The sequence below is a fragment of the Lycorma delicatula genome, chromosome 2 (assembly GCF_047948215.1).
Source record: "Lycorma delicatula isolate Av1 chromosome 2, ASM4794821v1, whole genome shotgun sequence".
Classification (NCBI taxonomy): Eukaryota; Metazoa; Arthropoda; class Insecta; order Hemiptera; family Fulgoridae; genus Lycorma; species Lycorma delicatula.
In genome coordinates this window covers 30,459,174-30,478,890 of record NC_134456.1, presented here as the reverse complement: position 1 = coordinate 30,478,890, position 19,717 = coordinate 30,459,174, and the positions used below count along the sequence as shown (strand labels likewise).

Genomic DNA, 19,717 nt, shown 5'->3' with positions numbered 1-19,717 from the left:
GGGTTTTCTCCAGCCAGTCGGTCATATCTTTTCTTCTGGAGTTAGAATTTGGCCCTTTAACATTGCCTACATTGCGATAAGGGGCGTTGTCAACAACTACTACTAACATTGGTAGAAGATTTAGAATAAATTTTTCACGCCCCCATTTCATGAAATTGTTTGTGTATTCATGTTATCATGGTAGTCGCCACTTTTCGAACTGACTTTCCAAGTTACTAATGCGTTCAGAATAAAACCGATTTATCCTCCAGCATAAATTACTATTAAACGGTCACCTTTATTAATCAGCACATGAAGTCCCTCAACAATGAACAATAGACCACGACTTTGTCGAACTATGCGAACTTAAAACATACGTTTCATCCAAATAAACAATTGTATCATTGCTTTGTCTATTTAGCTATTGTCTGCAATTCAATTCTGTTCCACCTGATATCGGATTTCTCAAGTAAAGGTTTTCTGTTATTTCAAATTTACTCCATTTGAAACCTAACTCTTTCAAAATAACAAATAAAGTTGATTCACTGCCTTTAAAATGAATAGATGACTGAAGTTCTTGTCTTATTTTTTTATAGTAGGCTAATTCATTTTTCTTTGAATAAAATTAACTGTTCTTTTAACTACACCTAAATCAAAACTGTCCAGTCTACTGATAGGTTTCGAACGTCATTTATACTTTTTCGGCGTGTTGAAAGAACACGATTGGGAAGTTGATTGAAAAATCATATCTTTTTACTCTTCTGATTTTTTGAACCTCTGCTCTTGATATCACGCAAGCAGCAACAGTTCTTTCTTCACATTTTTGAATGTCAATTATATATTTGTCGTCAGTTAATCTACATACTTTTAGAGCTTCTTTTTTCATGGAATCATAAACATTACTGATAAATTCAAAACTTATACTTATTTTTTTAATTCTATAGATACCTCTCACCAAAAGTTAATCCCCAAGAGAAGAGCTCAATTCTCCTGCTCCTTGTGGCTCTCCTACTTAAACCCCATAATGTTCTTTCATTATCATTTGATCTAATTGTTTTATTCAGTTTTCTGTTTAAAATTCTCAGAAGGAACTTTACTGAATGCAAAACTGATTTACTGATCTCTTTCTTGATGCTTCTGTAGCATGATTTTTGAGGTTTGAAATCATAAATGTTTTTTAAAAAAGTTTTTCTGCCCGCATCCAACTACTATAGATCACATTACACAATTCCATTTACTCCTGTAATCCTTCTTCTTTGAAACTTAATCACTTTAAGTTAAGAAGGACTGACGCAATAAAAAAAAACCATTCAAGCATCATTAGCTTATAATTCCTTCATTGTTTTCTAACTACAATAAGATCAGATGACAATTTTTATAGCATCACATTTATCTTTCCTAAGACAAGCCCTCACACCATGATTGTCTTCATTCTCCCTTATTCCTAACTAAACTTACAAGTTATTGTGTTTACCACTTACAAGTGGTTTGTTCAACCACTACAAGTGGTTGTGTTTTTAGTAGCTGTTTATCTTAGGAAAGATAAGTTAATTTTATATTGTTATGTCTTAAATATTTTATAGCTCTGTATATTAACGAATTAAACATAGATATTTTTTGATTCCAAGGATGAAACAAATTATAATGACTTACGGTATCCTGTTTAGTGGATGGAAAATATGTTTACATACTTTAATGTTGGAACTGATATCTTTTTTAATTTTTTAAGTAGGATCCTTAATTTCCTTAAACTTATTTATTATCTTGTATAAATTTATTAGTTTTTTCTGTATATAGAAGATTATTGTTAATTATTACAGGTGTATTAGTTTTGTCTAACTTGACAATACATGAATTACTTTCTTTTAATTTATTTTTTATATATATGATAATTTTTACTTGTATGTTTAAAATGGTGATTAAAATTATTATTATACTTAATATTATGAATGACACTAACAAAGTGATTTCTTAATTTATTTTGATTTCAATATTATTATCGATTTTAAACATTATTCTCCACATCTATGATGGTATTTTTAATAATTTTATTTTTATTAAGGTAGGAATTATTTTAATTAAGGGGTAGATTAAGCTTATATATCTGTTTAATGATGTTGGTTTCCTTGTCATTAAATTCACTGTTAGTAGTGTTGATTACGTCTGATCCAAAATTATGTTCCTGATTAAACGCATTATCGTGAATTATATTCTTATTATATTTTATATTTTCACTCATCAAATCTATCAAATTTCTTATTCATATTGGAATAATTAGTATTCATCAATTTTTTAATATTACAATCAAATATATATTACACAAAAAATCACATAACCCAACTCAAAGATCAAATCCGCATGTAAGATGTAGTTGTATAACTGTTTTAAAAAAAAATAAGTTTTATTTTTTGTTACATTATGTTTTAATTTCATTCTTTAACCATTCTATTTCACATTTCTATTTAGTAATAATAGCAGATTTAGTTTTATTTATTTATATAAATATACAATAACATTATAAATGAATTAATAAACCTATTACAATTATGTTGTAAATACAACTATTTCAAAAACAATATGACCAGAAAGAGAAAGGTCTCATTATGGGATCTCTTTCAGCTGTTTTGGCTAGAATTTTCATGAATGAATTAGAGAACAATAATCTACAACATGTATTTAATAAACAAAGGATATTAGTATATAAAAGATATGTGGATGATATATTGATCACATATGATCAACAATTTAAAGGTGAAGAAAATACAATAATTGAAGAAATGAACTCCTTAAATAATGACAAATTCACTTTAGATTGAGAAAATAATAATGGCATACATTTTTTTGATATAAAAATTAATAAAAACTATAATACTAATAAACTGGATATCTATATATATATTAACCCACTAAACAGGACACTATAATTCATTATAATTTGTTTCATCCTTCGAATCAAAAGACATAACATAAAATTAAACATTGAATTAAATAATATTAAACATTCAAGTATAACTAATGCATACAATGAAGACTTAATAAATAAATTATATGTTAAAATAAAAAATAAAATGTATATAAAAGATAATATAAAACTAACAAATAATAACGGATACAAATATACTAAGCCGGAATACAATATAAATTACAAAAAAATTTAATAAAATATTTAAATTTTTTGAATTAAAAACTGCATATACAACGAAGAATAAAATAATTAACTATATAAATAACAGAGATCCTGCTAGAATAATAGAACATAACAATAAATTTAATTTGGATAACAGGAAGTATATAGTTTAAAATGTGAAAAATTGTAATTTTCACATTTTATTATTCCAAATTGTAATTTTGAATATATATGAATGACAAACCGATCTTTTTCAATCAGAATTAATGAACACATAAAGAAATAAAGAAAATAAGAATAATCCAATTTTGCTAGACATATCTTAGAAAATAATCATAATTACAACCCAGATAATTGTTTTAATATTCTTGAATATTCCAACAACTTTCATAAAACAAATATTATTAAAAAGTATTACATATATTTAAAACTTTGATAAACAAATGAAATTTAATAATGATGTATTATTTAAACAAATATTAAACAATAATATTGTTTCTTAGGTTAGTTATACTGATTCATATTAATAACCATAACAATTGAGAGCTTCATACTGACATGACTGACAATATCAATATTATTTTTACCTTTTGACAATCAATTGTTGCAATTATAATTTTAGTTTTTAAAATTCAAAATTCATTTAGTATATCAATTTGTGAAGGAAATAATTGTAATCCACAACACATAAATGTTCCTGATGATGCTTGGACGTAATAATAAAAATAGTTTGTAAGTGGAAATTATTATATAATTACTTTATATCACTACAAACAGGCCATGATTAAAATTAATCTTTTTTGATTTCAGCTCTTTCGTAAACAAAAAGATCCTTTTTATCAAGCCTTTCCAGGACATTTTGGTTTTGGTTCATGCAGTCTATTGTAGGGCCTGACTCTTCTTCACTGGGTAATTTTGTTATCAAACCAGGATAGTGTTTTCCTGTATATCTGACTATAACAAAGTCACCTTCTAAATTACTTTTTACAGATTCTGGTTCCAGCAGATCTTTGTTAGGCCCACTGCTATCAACATCTCCAAAATCTTCAGATTCATTTTCATAAAAGTTGGACATCATCAGAACAACTACAATCATGGAGACTGTAAAAACTGGGTTGTTCAGATTCAGTTTCTGGTGTTTGATTTCTATGTGGGCACCCTCTTTTCTGCTTAGGCATAGACATTGGTACTCCTTCCAAGTCCATGTCATGTGCACTCGATTGATCAAGCAATTTTGAAGAGACACTTTTGCCAGCTGTTACATCCAATTTCTTTCGTTTCTTACTAGGTCCTTTTTTGGTCAAATCCTGCATTTTTTCTGCAAAGTTGTTTTAAATCAGTTGTTTTAGAGGCCTGCTTACATCCTTTTTGAGGCAAGCGCTCCAGAACTTTGGGTCTGTCAAGAGGTATGATAGCTGTTTTTTGAACCCAGATATCATATTTTTCTTCTTGCCTGCATTCAAATAATCAACCAGCTGTTTTAAGAGTTTAGGAAACCGATCCTTGGGCAAGTTTGTCATTGACTTATTTTTTCTTTCCACCAAATCAGTATGTTATGCCACTCTCTTTTCAAAGGACCACAGTAGGCAATATCCAACGGCTGGGGTGAGGTGAGTAGGGTTTGTTTTTTCACATGCTTTTAAAACTTCTGGGTTGATATGAGACATTAAATTATCTCCTATCACAACCTTGAATTCAGACAGCTTTTTCAATTGAGGAAGATGGGTTACATTAATCTTTGCATGTCCTCATTGAGATAAACCAATCTTCAAATGTCTCCGTATCAAACCCACCACTTTTGGTTCTATTATACCTACATTCCACAGGTCCACCCGTGTTTAGACTTGTACACCACATAAGGTGATGATAATATGTCTCCAGTTCAATTTTTCACGAAACATTAGCGAGGTAAAAGATTTTGTAGACTCCATAATGCATTGTACATATGTCAGTCCTCTTTTACAAATAATCTTACTTGACTCTGGGTTTTCTTGTAGTTTTGTCTCATCATAGTTCCAAATATTTTCATCTGGCACACAACTGAGGACAGTTCTAAGTTGTCAAAATAATCATTGGCTATTTTTTCATCAATAGCAGCTCTTACTCTTATGAACAAGTTTTGCATTTTCAATCAATATATTTGAGAAAATTTGAGTAATTTTTTATTATATAATTGTTTATCTCCCATTATTTCTCGATTTCGTTTTTGTATTATGTTAAAAATGTTGTATCATTTAGTTATAATATCAGTATAGCAAGAAGAAAATATTTATCGGTGTATATTTTTGTGTTTGAGTAAATGAAGTAGGAAAAATATATAACAATTATCTCGCCTTTCATACATATCTATACTTTTTTGATTTGGACAATGTCTTTTTAAAGAACTATAAATAAATTGTTGAATTTTGATGTTCGATTTTTAATGTTTTCAATGACGGCAAACTCTCGCCGAAACCTTAACAATTTTATTGTTTTTGGAGATTAGATATCATCTGTTTTTTTGTTTTCTGTTTATTCGTTAAATTGAAACTGGCTTTATTTTTATATCAATGCTTCAATGAGAATCTGCTGAAAATCTCTGAGAATTGATTGTTATGCTTCAACAAGAATTCGTATACGAAACCGAGAAGTTTTACGACCGCTTTGCGGAATACGTATACGAAATACCTGAGGCAAAAATTTAGCTAATACTGCGACCTGAAAAAAATGAAAAGTATTGAAATCAAAATATAATTTTCACGATGAAGTAACGCTTTTCTAATTTCAAAATTAGTCTTTATTGTATTTATTTGACAATGCTTAAGATATACCAGAAAAGTCAATTCATCTTCAATAAAGTTTTGAGGAAGATTAAATTTTTATAGTGTTCTCTATTATACAATATATCATGAAAGTGTTCCGAAATTGTTACAAAAGTTATCAAACGTTTACGAAGTTATCCAACTTTATTAAAAATAAAACCATTACAATTGTACAATTTACAACGTCTGAATATGATTATATTCAGACGTTTTTAAACCACGATATATAATGATGACTAAAAACGTGTTAAAATTATGTTATTTGCTAGAATGTATTTCATTTTATAATTAATTATGTTATTTTAAGAATTTGTTTTAGTTTAGCCTTATATCACTTAATTAATTTTTAAAATTATAATAAAGGTTTTACTTGGAAAATATGAATTGGACGAAATTACTTGAAAAAATATTCGTCCAATTCATATTTTTTCAACCTAATTCATGTACAATAGCAACCTAATAAAGACCTAATTAAAAAACATTAAATATCACTCATAGTTAATTACTTATTTATTCAAAGGTAAAAACTTCAAATGAGGTATTATTATGAGTATTATTTTGTTTTAATATTGTTAAGAATGATAGCATCAGAATTATAATTCAAATTTAATACATGTAGCTGATGATCTATCTGAAAAGATTTTCCCAAATGCACTGAATTTAACCTAAATTAAAGAGAAAGATTCAACTCAGTACACCAGGAAGAATATACTAAATCTGAAAACATTCAATTGGTTGATTGGACGACATATAAAGTCCAGCCAACAACTAGTCATCTGTTAATAATAAGATTCTTCTTATTTTTATGAAAAAACAACTTCAAAATTCTCATCAAATAAAGCACTTGATCGTCATGAATGAAAATGTATTTTTTTAATTTTTTTGCAAAAATATGTTTTTTCACATAACTATTATAAATTCCGAATTTTATTTTTTCACAATAGGGATTCCTGTCATCTTCATTCATGGAATTAATTTTCACGGAAGTTAATTTTCACGGAAATTAATTTTTCAACATCTGTGAACTTTTATGACTCACCATATGTCTTTTTACGGCTGACCATACCGTATCGATGTCCATGTTTTTTTTGAAAAGTTCATCCAAGTGTTATTTTTGTCCTTTAGTTTTATACAGCTTTACTAATTCAAAACTGTGGTTACAGCATTATTGAACTATACGGAATATGGGTTTTCTCCAGTCAATCGGTCATATCTTTACTTCTGGAGTTAGAATTAACAATGTCTGCATTGTGATAAGAGGCGTTGTCAACAACTACTATTAACATTGGTAGAAGATTTGGAATCAATTTTTCACGCCCCCATTTCATGAAATTGTTTGTATTCATGTTGTCATGGTAGTCACCACTTTTCGAACTGGCATTCCACGTTAGTAATGCTTTCGGAATAAAACCGATTTATCCTCTAGCATAAATTACTATTAAACGGTCACCTTTATTAATCAGCACACGAAATCCATCAACAATAGACCACGACTTTGTCGAACTATGCGAACTTAAAACATACGTTTCATTCAAATAAACAATTGTATCATTGCTTTGTCTGAATTTAGCCATTGTCTGCAATTCAATTCTCTTCCACCTGATATCGGATTTCTCAAGTAAAGGTTTTCTGTTATTTCAGTTTTATTCCATTTGAAACCTAACTCTTTCAAAATAAAAAATAAAGTTGATTCACTGCCTTTAAAATGAATAGCTGACTGAAGTTCTTGTCTTATTTTTTTATAGTAGGCTAATTCATTTTTCTTTGAATAAAATTAACTGTTCTTTTAACTACACCTAAATCAAAACTGTCCAGTCCACTGATAGGTTTCGAACGTCATTTATACTTTTTTGGCGTGCTGAAAGAACACGATTGGGAAGTTGATTGAAAAATCATATCTTTTTACTCTTCTGATTTTTTGAACCTCTGCTCTTGATATCCCGCAAGCAGCAGCAGCTCTTTCTTCACATTTTTGAATGTCAGTTATATGTTTGTCGTCAGTTAATCTACATACTTTTAGAGCTTCTTTTTTCATGGAATCATAAACATTACTGATAAATTCACGTGTTTGACTCCTAAGTTTTTTTCTTAATTACGGATTTAAATTTTCCTATAATAAACCCCACTAACAAATAACACACGAACAAACATAAAACAAAAAACAATATATTACAAAAAAATTGCGAATAATTATAAAATAATATGACCACACAAAAACGCTATCCGAATACCTTCACTGAGCACTATATAAACTGGACTAAAGTTTATTTTTATGCACACATTGTGTACTACAAATGACGAATCTAAATATAATCTTGACGAAAGACATCATTTCTAACTGGATGTCTAACTGACTTTGTTGGCTAACAAAGCCAACAAGCTTTATGTTTTGAATTGTATCGACATGATGAAGCTTGTTCATATACCCCACAATAGAAAGGTAAGATACCATAACATGTGATGTTTGTATTATCACTTTAGTTATTGTTTCATGGTTAACAACTAATTATAGAGTTAAAAAAATGTAAGCACATAAACATAAAGTAAACGTATAAAATAAAAAACATATATAATCATACATCATATAATATGGCATCAATTTTCAAAATATAAATCTGACATTTTTCAAAAACATAGAGTGATGGAAAAAAATTCTGACTTAGGTTCATTTTCAGCAATAAAGAAAAAATCGGTCTCTTGTATCACATGCTAATAAACAAAAATTTTGTTTATCATTGTTGAGTTCAGCTTTTACTTGTATTACCTTCCTCAGAAAATTTATAGAAGATTGACACAAACTCTGTAATGCATGATAAGTTCTTAATGATGAAAAGTTCTTACAAAGAGGCAAACACGAATTAAAAACAAACTTTATTTTTCATTTACAAAAATAATACAATTAAAATTTTACTTCCCTTATATGAGTTACTATTTAACGTTAAATTTACTCTTGAAATTATATTTGAATAACCATATAAAAATAACATTTGTACATGTTAGTCATCAATAACTTATCTTGGATTTTTATGATTTTTTATGAAATTTAGAATACTTATCATCTTCTAAGTAAAGTCGATGAGTATATGTAACTGTAACAAAAGATTTTGCTGTAGTCTGAAACTTCCAATACATGTGATTATCTCTGTAAACAGTGAAACTGAAACATAAAAATTATGAATTATTATACAGTATTTAAAAGCGTAATACACAGATACTTAAAATACTACAAACTAAATACAGAAAAATGATTCACACACTTCAATTTGAAATTGTTTTCTGACAATAAAGTACAGAATTAATGTTTTTGGTTCATCTAGTAGACAGAGTGACTAGTGGATATGTTCTTAAAAGCATTATATAGTCATTTGATAATAAATAAAGTTTACATAGATATTTTTATGCTTGTATTGTAATATAAAACTATATATAGAAAAAGATGTTCAATTGTGCATACATATATAAAAAGATGTATCACTCACATCCTTTTTATATATATACACTAATCACAAAAACATTTCCAGGAACACTTTTTTAATGTTATTACAGCATATAGCCACATTTTAAGTTGATCAACTAAAAAATTTGAGAGATATGTTGACAACTCAAAAAACAACCCCACTGCATTCTCAATAAAGATTGTAGCATAAATTCAAATCAGAATCTACTGCCTCATAACATGTGAACAAAATTGGAAACCTGTCAAAAGAAACTTTAGCTTAATGCAGATATAAAACGTGTAACACCCCTTATTGATTAATGTAATAAATAATTTCAGAAAAATATTTCAACAGACTCAATTTTGAGTTATTTTTTGTTAAACTTAGGGTACTTACAATTTTTTTTTTTAAATTACCCATCAAAGTCATTTTAAAATTAATACAAATGGAAAATTAAAAATGCATATAAAAAAATATTTACAGATCTGTTTCTATTTATTTCTGTTTCCTCACTCTATACAATCTAGGAATCAATAAAGCTAATGAATTATGAAATGCATTTTTTTAACAGAAGCTCAAGCCTGAATGAAATTTCACAAATATTTCTCCTAGTGTTACTAAATATTTTTTGGGATTTTTTTTATATAGTTTTAATTAATCTTGAATTCACCCAGAGTAAAAAATATCTTTAAAAATGTATACTTATAAGAAACAAGAATTGCTGACCACTGTAGTAGAAAATCAAGATGTACATCAAGATAGAATCAAGAAGTACATCTTCAAGATAGAATATATTTTAATTGTGGTTACTTAACTCTATGTATTACTTGCATTGTTGTTGCATGATGTATAAAATATTAAATGATCAAAATGAAATTATAGGCTCATTTACAACAGTTTCTAAACATTAAGGTATAAAAAAATTGTATTGTAAATAGTGTAAATAAAAATTAGATTCCACAGATGCAGCTATACTAATACTAATTTTATCTGGTATTAATATTTTACATATAATTCTGTTTTAACTGTGAGCCTAATCAGATTTTTGTAATTGAAGTGAACTTAGCTGCCAAAGTTAATCTAGTCTCTTATGAAACCATTGAATTATTCCACTTACCTCCAAAAACAAAAGATTTTTGAAAACAAGATTAAATTACAATAATATTTATATTTTTGTTAATTAAAGAAGTAACTTAAAAGCCCAGGGTGACAAGGTTTCCCACAACTATTTAATATCAGTTTTACTTTCCTTTTTAAAGGAAGAATATTTTATGAAAAATGATTGTCATATTTTTTATTTTATTTTTACTTAATTTTACTACAACTTCAGACATGCTATGCATATATTTTAATATAGTGGACGAAATGTATGATGAAAAAATACTTGGCCCTTGTGGAAATTGAACCAACATCAATTGATCTAGAAGCTAGCATACTAACCACCACACCAACTGGGTAGTCAGTCATTCATTCAAAGAAGATAGATATCAAAGTAAGGATATCTGTCTTAGAAATCCGAGTAAGAAAAGCTTAAATATCATAAACAGAATCATTTCTTTTATTATCTCTTAAAAAATGTATAATGTTTGTTAATTTAAAGGGGCCATGGGATGCCTAACAGTGTAAGTTAAAGACATAATTTATGCCATTTTTGCTGCACGTCAAAAACAGAGGACTTTATCAAAAAAATTGTTTTATTAGTCAAATAATACAATTTCTGTCAATTAAAGAGGGTGAGGGTGTTACTGTAGCTGAGAGGAGAAGGTAGCAAAAATCCTATGACACCAATGAGTTTTCTATAGCCCAACTTGATAACAATTAAATTTTCTTTCAGCATTAACAAAAGAAAAAATAGTATCATACAGCTACACTCCCAAACTTATTTTGAAAATCACAGTTACTTCATCTCCTCACTACTTTTTCTTTTGTATTATATCAATTTAATAAGTATAACTAAATAACACAGGTGTTACATTTTTTTTTCAAAAACAGGCAAGGACCCGTCTACATTAACATTTTGAAGTGTAGATGCAATATGATCCATATTAGGTGAGTAGTATTAGTTAATCACTCATGGCACTACAAAAATAAATAAATTATTATTGTTCAGTATAATGTAACCCTTTTCTTAGCTATTAATAATCTGCTACCAAAATAACTTTGTAATTAATCTTCTAGTGAAATAAATGTTGGAGATGAAACTCAAAAATAACTTACTATAAATTCACATCTCCTACTATGTAGTCTGGCGCCTCCCATATTAATGAATAACTGTCAATAAGCTCATCACCATTGTAGAGAACTGTGTTCTAAAACAATAAAATAAAACTGTGTAATATAAAATATCTTAACTCATATTCTAGTAGTAGTGAACTATCCTCATAGTTTTGGTGTGAGTTGAAAAGTTTGGTTTTTATTTCAAATCTTTTATTTTTAATAATTATTTTAGAGAATTTAGCTTCCAAGTTTTATGGAATAATCAAATGATTAGTTGTAGAAAATTACCGCAAAAATTACATCAGCTGTGCAGATGTAAGATATAATAGATAGATAATATAAAATACTTTTTAGATGGTTAATTTTCCTTCAGCTTAGAATGTTAGATCAAGGAACACTTAAGACTAAAACTTTAACTGATATGGGAAATATGAGACACCCATTTAAGAGCTGTAAAAGCCTAGTTCTTCAATCCCTCATATATATATATATATGCGACGGTTATTTTTTTCAAGGTCCGATCGGTCACGAAATTAAAACCACAGTGAAAATAAAAAAGTTTTTATTTGTAACAAGTACTTACATAGTTATGCTGTTTCTCAACATAGTTGCCACTCCGATTTAGACATTTGTCGTAGCGTGGTACCAACTTTCCAATACCCTCATCATAGAACGGAGCCGCCTGTGTTCCCAAGCATCTTAGGAACCATCTCGCACACAGTTTGCGGTACAGAAGACTCTAACTCACAATGGTGTAGAGAGCCGACCTTGAAATTTAAGGAAAGGAATCACTCGATACAGAAATTGTGAATCGACGATTTTCTCGAATTGCCTCATCCACTCGCTCAACGAGATCATCGGTTGTCACTCGCTTCCTTCCCTGACCGCCTGCATCATGAACATCTGTACGTCTCGCTTTAAAGTTCCTGCACAATTGTCGCACTTTGCTGTCACTCATTGAAGTTTCATCGTACACATTACTTATTCGTCAAGGAAATTCAGCTGCATTACACCCCTCAGCCTGAAGAAATCGAATTACTGCACGCACTTCACACTTGGCGGGAGATGCTATTGTTGTAGACATGTTTACGTGCTAGCTGCGTGTTCAGAACTAATCGAAGTGACGCGGCATTATTGAAGGCCATACTAGAGACGTTGCGCAACACATATGCGCAAAGGTTCATCCGATTTTTGTGCGGGTTTTTATTTCGCGACCGATCGGACCTTGAAAAAAAATAACCCTCGTATTATGTACAATCTATTTATGACCTAGTATTGCATTGTTTCTACTTACATCAAAGAAATATTTTAATTAGTATTTAACATAAACAGAAAAAAACAGCATTACCAACCTTTTTACCTACTTTTCCTTCATAACCCAAATAATTTTCTATTTCAATATCGGTTATTTTTAATCCGTATTCATAACAGTCATACAATGTAATGTTAGGGTCTTCTGAAAATATACCAACTAACATATCGTGATATCTTGATTGTAAGATGAAACCTTTAAATTTATGTAATTCATTACTAGTTAAAGTTAACTGCACAGTGTTATCAATTTCAACTTCAGTAGAATTACTTTTAATGAAGAATGGGCACGTTGTTTGTGGTTCAGAGAAATTTTTCTCTCGGAAAAACACCTCTCTTGGGTCCAGGTCTACACAAAAATCTGCAAAATTTTGTATCGTGTTTGCATTAACTAATAGAGTAGATATATAGAAGAGGAATGTTGCAGAAAATGCTTGTACCTGTAAAAGAAAAATTTATTTACGTCTTACAGAAATTTTATTTGAATAAATATTAATTTAGTATTTTTCCTAATTTGAATTATTTTTTGTCATTGTTTTTACATTATATGCAAAATTATTTATAACCGAATATGTGTTTTATGCTTCCGTACTGAATAAATCAGTTTATTTGTAAAATTTAAGGCTTGTCAGCAGTAGAAATGATTGATTTTTATGTACAAATAAGCAATAATTCGCTATATTTTTGAACCTGGATAGCCATGTGTAAACAATTGATTAAATGAATTATCTCTTTAGTTTTAGAATAACAAAACTACTACTTACAGGAAAAGAATCCTGATTTTTATTAATGTTGTATTTCATCACTATTCAGTCTTGATTTTCAGCATCCATTAAATGTTACTGGGAGTTTGATTAGTTCATATAGACTATTTAAACAGGATTACATCAAACAAAAATAATTTCAGATATTTGGTATTAAAAGTCAAATATGACTATACTTAATAATTTTATTACTGTTTATAAAATTTATTCATTCTTATAAATTACATTTCTTACTATTTACATTCATAAATTTTCAAAATATAGTGAACAATAAAAATATGAAACCATCGTTAATTAATATTACTGATTAACTCAAGTGAGATTTTCTTAATACTATATAAAAATTCAAAATTAGTTTACATACATACATTGCACACATTGATGAGATAAGGTGGAATTGATAAAAGATAATCAACTAAACAAATTCACAAAAAAGATTTATATAATTTATATCAAACAACTTGTCATGAGTGACTCATAATCAATGCCCAGCAAAAACTACTGAAAAAAAAATTGGTAAAAATTTGTATACACCTTCTCTTACAATGTAAGTGCACATAAAGAAAAGATATTTTGAAATTCCGAGATTAAAGTGGAATAACAATGAAATTTACAGTTTTTAGAATTTATCAGTAACAAATGAATATATCAGCTTGATTTTTGGTGTTTGTAATCTTAGACTATCTAAAATCCAACTTCTAGATTTTTGGAAAATTCAAATTTAAAGAGTTAAAATGGATTTTTGAGTTTTTTTTAAACTATTTTGTAAAAAAAATAGTTAGCCAATACTGTTAGTATTTATTTTAAAATCCAAAATTCTCAGAAATGTCCGATTCTATAATTATTAAATTATTTCAAAGGCAATTAATCAGAGGAAAATTGATGTATTTAAAGTATATTAAAAAAAAACTCATTATAATTATTCATTGTTCATTTTAAGAAGGCTTCATCGACATCAAATTGATAAACTAAGTTGGTTTAGCATTACTGATGTTCTAATTTCCCTTTTATATCAATAAGTGTTTACTTTTAAATTCCTTAAATACGTATTATCACTATATTTAAAAATTATTAATTATTGTTAATTAAGATATTATTGTAAATTTATTTAATAATTTAATTCGTTTGGTAGTTATCCTTTAATAAAATTAGAGAGCGTTTTGTTGCCAAAATTTGTTATTTTTAATTACTTTAAATTGGTTTAACAGATATTAAAAAAAGTGTTAGAAGGTCATTGATAAGAGCTGTGCTTCTGAACCCTATTAGTATGAAGATACCCTAGACAAGCACCTGACTGCAAGGTTTATTAAAATAATAACTGATAATCTGATTGTACACTTAGTTTGATTAAAAAGTAATTGTAATAGTACGACCAGAAAGTTATTATGCACTGGAATTATGTAAGTGTCATGATGAAACTTTCTTAATTTATTACTTTGCATTTTTATTTCATTATTTTATAGAAATGGATATTACAATAACTTGAATAGTTTATTAAAGGTGTTGAAAATTACCTCCTCCAAAATCAGTACAATCTTGCACACGTTTACATTTGTTTTCAAACACTTTAACCAGCTGATGTACTGAAATGCCTCGTTCACATGCCGTTATTGCGGTATTTAGTTCGTCAATCACGCGTGGTCTGCTGCGATACCTTGCTTGTTTCGCTGCCTCCTCACCCCCCCCCCCCACACTATAGACAATAATCTGTGGGAGTCAGATCGTGCAGACCACAAACCTTCGAAATGATTCATTCACCAAAAACATTTCGTAAAAAAGTCACTGACCTGTAAGCTGTGTGTGCTCTGGCGCCATGTTGTTGGAACCAATTGATTGATTTCTACGTCTGTTAAATGACTAATAAAATTGTTAAATCAGCACAATAACGATCACTATCAACTGAATTTTCAAAAAAAGATTAGACCCATAATGCGCGTTTAATTCACACCGACCAAGACTCTAATTTTCGCTAAAACTTTTTCATGTAATTCATGGGGTTAGTTGTTGACCACAGTCGTGTATTTTGTGAATTTGAATTAATATACCCTCTCAGATGAAGTTTGGTTTCATCTCAAAAAAACGTAATGTCGAGGACACCTACGGAATTTAAGTAAATTAAAGGTTTGGTTTAAACTTTTAAACATCAATGGTTTATTGACAATAATTTGTGTTTGGTCTCAGTTCTTGAACACAAATTATATTGGAGGGGAAAACTTTAAGTTATTTTCTTACAGCTTTATACGTGATAGCAGTCCGATATCTTGCTGCTGTGCTAACTTACGTATTGACTTTGAAGGACTTCCGGCCATAGCATCCTAAATATAAAGCAGCTTCTGTTTCTTTAGTTTAGGTGTTCTACTTCGAACAGCTTCTTCAACAGAGTCGGTTGCCCAACATTTTTTCATAAGAGTTTGAACTGCATTGCAGTAAGGAACAGGCACATGGAAACTTTTCAGAAAACTTGTACTTCACTAAATCGGTGTACTTGCCACTTTCACAAAAGATTAGTTCAACGAGAAATGGTTCCCCTACCGAAAGAACCATTATGTTTCTCGCAGCTGATTCCAATAAACGAAACAAAGCACGTTCAATCATACCTCAACAACTGACATCTTGGTTTATTACTGAGCAACATCCAACGAACCCACAGGATAACCAACCTAAAGCCTAAAGAACAGAATGCACAACATAATTCTAAAGTATACTGCACAGCGACTTTCCGAATGCAGTGTAGTTCTAACGTGTCAATCGGCACAATAGCTTTTTTCCTGTCTAGCCTCCTGGAATTACCGTTCAAGTATTACTTCAGAGGCTGAATGAGGATGACATGTATGAGTGTAAATGAAGTGTAGTCTTGTACAGTCTCAGTTCGACCATTCCTGAGATGTGTGGTTAATTGAAACCCAACCACCAAAGAACACCGGTATCCACGATATAGTATTCAAATCTGTATAAAAGTAACTGCCTTTACTAGGACTTGAATAATGGAACTCTCAACCTCCAAAATGGCACAATAGCTAAAGTACTCGGAAAAAAACACAAACACTGCCTGCACAAGTCTGCTGTACTTTATGCTATAGTTAACGGTGATTAAGACAGAAGTCGTGAATTTTTTAACTGAAAATTCAGCTATAACTCTAGTTTCTGTTTAACATCATCTGAACAGACGAAACCAATTTTTCAAACAATGGATTGTTTAACAGAAAAAATAATGTCTATTTACGACACAAAATCTTCTATTTATGAGAAGACTAATAAACAGATGAAAATTGTCTGTTAATAGTTAATGAAACAACTAAATAACAACTCCTTCAATGGAAGTTTGATGGAAGCATGCATCATATTGGTTTGCTTGGCATTTCTCCCACCACCACCCCATTCGGTCGCCCTAAAGCATAAGACCTAATGTCTGTGCCACAAACGGCTACTGAGCCTCGACACAGTTTAGCAACCAGTGTCCTAACTAGCTCCTAGAGCTAACCTAAAAGCGTGAGCGGAATAAGCATGGTGCCATACACCACTCGCTTGTGAGTCCCACAACTTGTCATATATCACTAAAATGGGTAGGCACACCCGGTCAACTACTAAAACATATATGACTATCAATAATTAAATTTATCTCAATATTTAAAGACAGTAACGCCACGTCACGGCTACCACTCCTAGGCCGCTGAAAGCCAGAAAGCTGCCTGTCCACCATTAAAAGGCTTGGATCCTTAATTTGGCTGGTAGCCAGTCATATCTTTCAGCAAGGCGGTAGGAGTCTTTTCCCTTAGGTAAAACTACTGATGTTGGTCGAACAAAGCAACTGCATCAAAAACTCCTGCACGGTCCGATAATGCGGCTCTCGCCAAACTGACTTGCCGCTTGTGAGTGGCAATTTTCCCCTAGACCTCTAAGTTCCAAGGTCGCCTGAGTTCTGGCCATCCCAAGAGCTGGACATTCGAACATCATGTGTTCGTTCGACTGGACCTCCTCGCAGATGCACAGCTCATCAGCTGCCAGGTGATACCGAAATAAATATTGGTTTAAATTTACATAGTTAGAGAGCACTCGGGCTCCCGTTGCCCTTAAAAACGAAGGAGAGTCATACAATCCTGTATAAATTTATGCAAGGACCTTTCCTTAGTCGTGGCATGCTATTATTGCTGCCATGCTTCCATCGCCAGGCTGTAAAGCCTTCTCCGCAGATGGGAGATGGGCAACTGTGCCCGAAATTTAGAACCGGTGCATTGAGATCACCTTTCCGCTCCAGTACAAGCCCGGCTCGAAACCGCATCCCAAATACCTCGGCCTCCCTGCCTCTTCGCAATTTTCACATGGTCGCCCGAACTTTCGCCACTAAAACGATTGGGAGAGCCTGTCCCAATACAGTGGTAGCCTCGTAGGAGGTTGTTTTAAGAACACCAGTGCATAAAATAAGGCTCTGCGCTGGGCACTCCTTCAATTTTGAATATGTGCTTGATTTCTTTCCAACCTATGCACCCAGACGGACGCTGCGTAAGAGGTCATACTTTCGAAGACACCTGGGTACCATGTACAAATGACGGTCCGACAGCCCGTAATCCTTTCGAGCAATCCTCCTATGCTTGTGGATTACAGAGACGGCGTCCGCTGCTATTTGCCTAATGTAGTTGCTAAACAGCAACTTCTCATCAAATAAAACAACTAGGTACTTATAAACTCGAACTCGGCAGCCTTTATACTTAATACAGGGGTTACGTCTGTATGATAATTTTTCTGCACCCTTGAGAAGCATAAACTTTGTATTGGGCACAGAAATCTTTAAATTTTGAATGTCCATCAGTCCTCTGCGGTTGACAAAGCAGCCTGCGCTCGGTCTTATAGCTGCGGTCGTGAGTTACCACGAACTAACAGGAGACAGTCATCGGCGAAAGCCTGGGCCGTGACCCCTTCTGGGAATATCAATCCCAGAAATCCATCAAATACCAGTTTCCACAGCAGGGGATCGAGAACGGAAGCCTGCGGGCTTCCCCTGGTTACCGATTTTTCAACAACTAGGTGCGCTTAAATGTTACCTCAGTCGACTCACTCGCCATAGAGCGTATTGGAGAGCCTGCTGGCTCCTAGTAATTTTCACCATTTTCCAAGAATAGAATATCTCCAAACCAACTCTAACCTCCAGTAACGGTTAGAAGACACAAAAACACGGAGTTTTACACCCCACACGCCTTAGAAGGGGGTCACAAAAACTCAAAATCTTCAGAACCTCACATTAGAAATTGTTCCGCACCTGGACGGGGGGGTGGTTAGAGGGAAACAAAACTATCTGCCCAAAAAATACAACAATAATTTTGGGAGGGGGAGGACAAAGGTTAGAGCCCAAAAGGAATAGCCTTTATGATGGGTAGGGAAGGAAAGAAGAGTAGAAAGGTAAAAGGGTAAAGAAGGGAGAAGGATGATGAAAACCGGGTCCAAATCGAACCATGAGGGAGTTAGAAATCCGTGATTTAAAATTTCCGGCTCAAGTCTCAACTCCAGTCCTAATGTAGTCTACACTGACAATTGTCTTCACCACACATATTGACTACAGAAAAATTTTATATTAAATAAAATAATCTCTTCTCTTATCTACAATAACTTACTAATAAACAAGATAAATAAATTCAGAAAAAAATTAATTAAATAACTCTTCACACACTCACACAACACTATTATAGTACAAACTTACACTTGTAGATCCATACTAAACACTATGTAAAAATCTTTGAAAACACTATAGCAAAATACAATAGCACAGAGAGAGAACAACATGTCCTCACACTATAACCACCAAGATAACATTATACATATTAGAACTAAGATTGAACAACCTACCTTCTTGGGTATCTTATCTTCTACAGGTAAGATTATTTACACCATCCAGAATATAAGAACTGTATTCTATTAAAATTCAGACTGAAATGCTTGCCTGCCTTTGATACAATTTTGTATCAGAGATATCACTTTAGCAACACTGAGATGGGAGGAGGATAGAGTACAAAGGAACACTAACAATTACATTCCATCAGCTGTTCAACTTTAAAAAATTTACTTTAATTATTTGTATCTAGTGGAATC

At 31.0% G+C, this 19,717-nt stretch overlaps 1 protein-coding gene across 1 annotated transcript; it reads right to left on the bottom strand.

The window, feature by feature from the left end:
- Positions 1 to 8,765: 8,765 nt before the first annotated feature.
- Positions 8,766 to 13,952, bottom strand: LOC142320599 (uncharacterized). Its single transcript, XM_075358575.1, has 4 exons — positions 13,637 to 13,952; positions 12,914 to 13,312; positions 11,562 to 11,653; positions 8,766 to 9,064 (listed from the first exon to the last, which is right to left on the bottom strand). Exons 1-4 carry the CDS (start codon positions 13,673 to 13,675, stop codon positions 8,932 to 8,934), a joined length of 663 nt encoding a protein of 220 aa, XP_075214690.1. The 5' UTR covers positions 13,676 to 13,952; the 3' UTR covers positions 8,766 to 8,931.
- Positions 13,953 to 19,717: the final 5,765 nt, after the last annotated feature.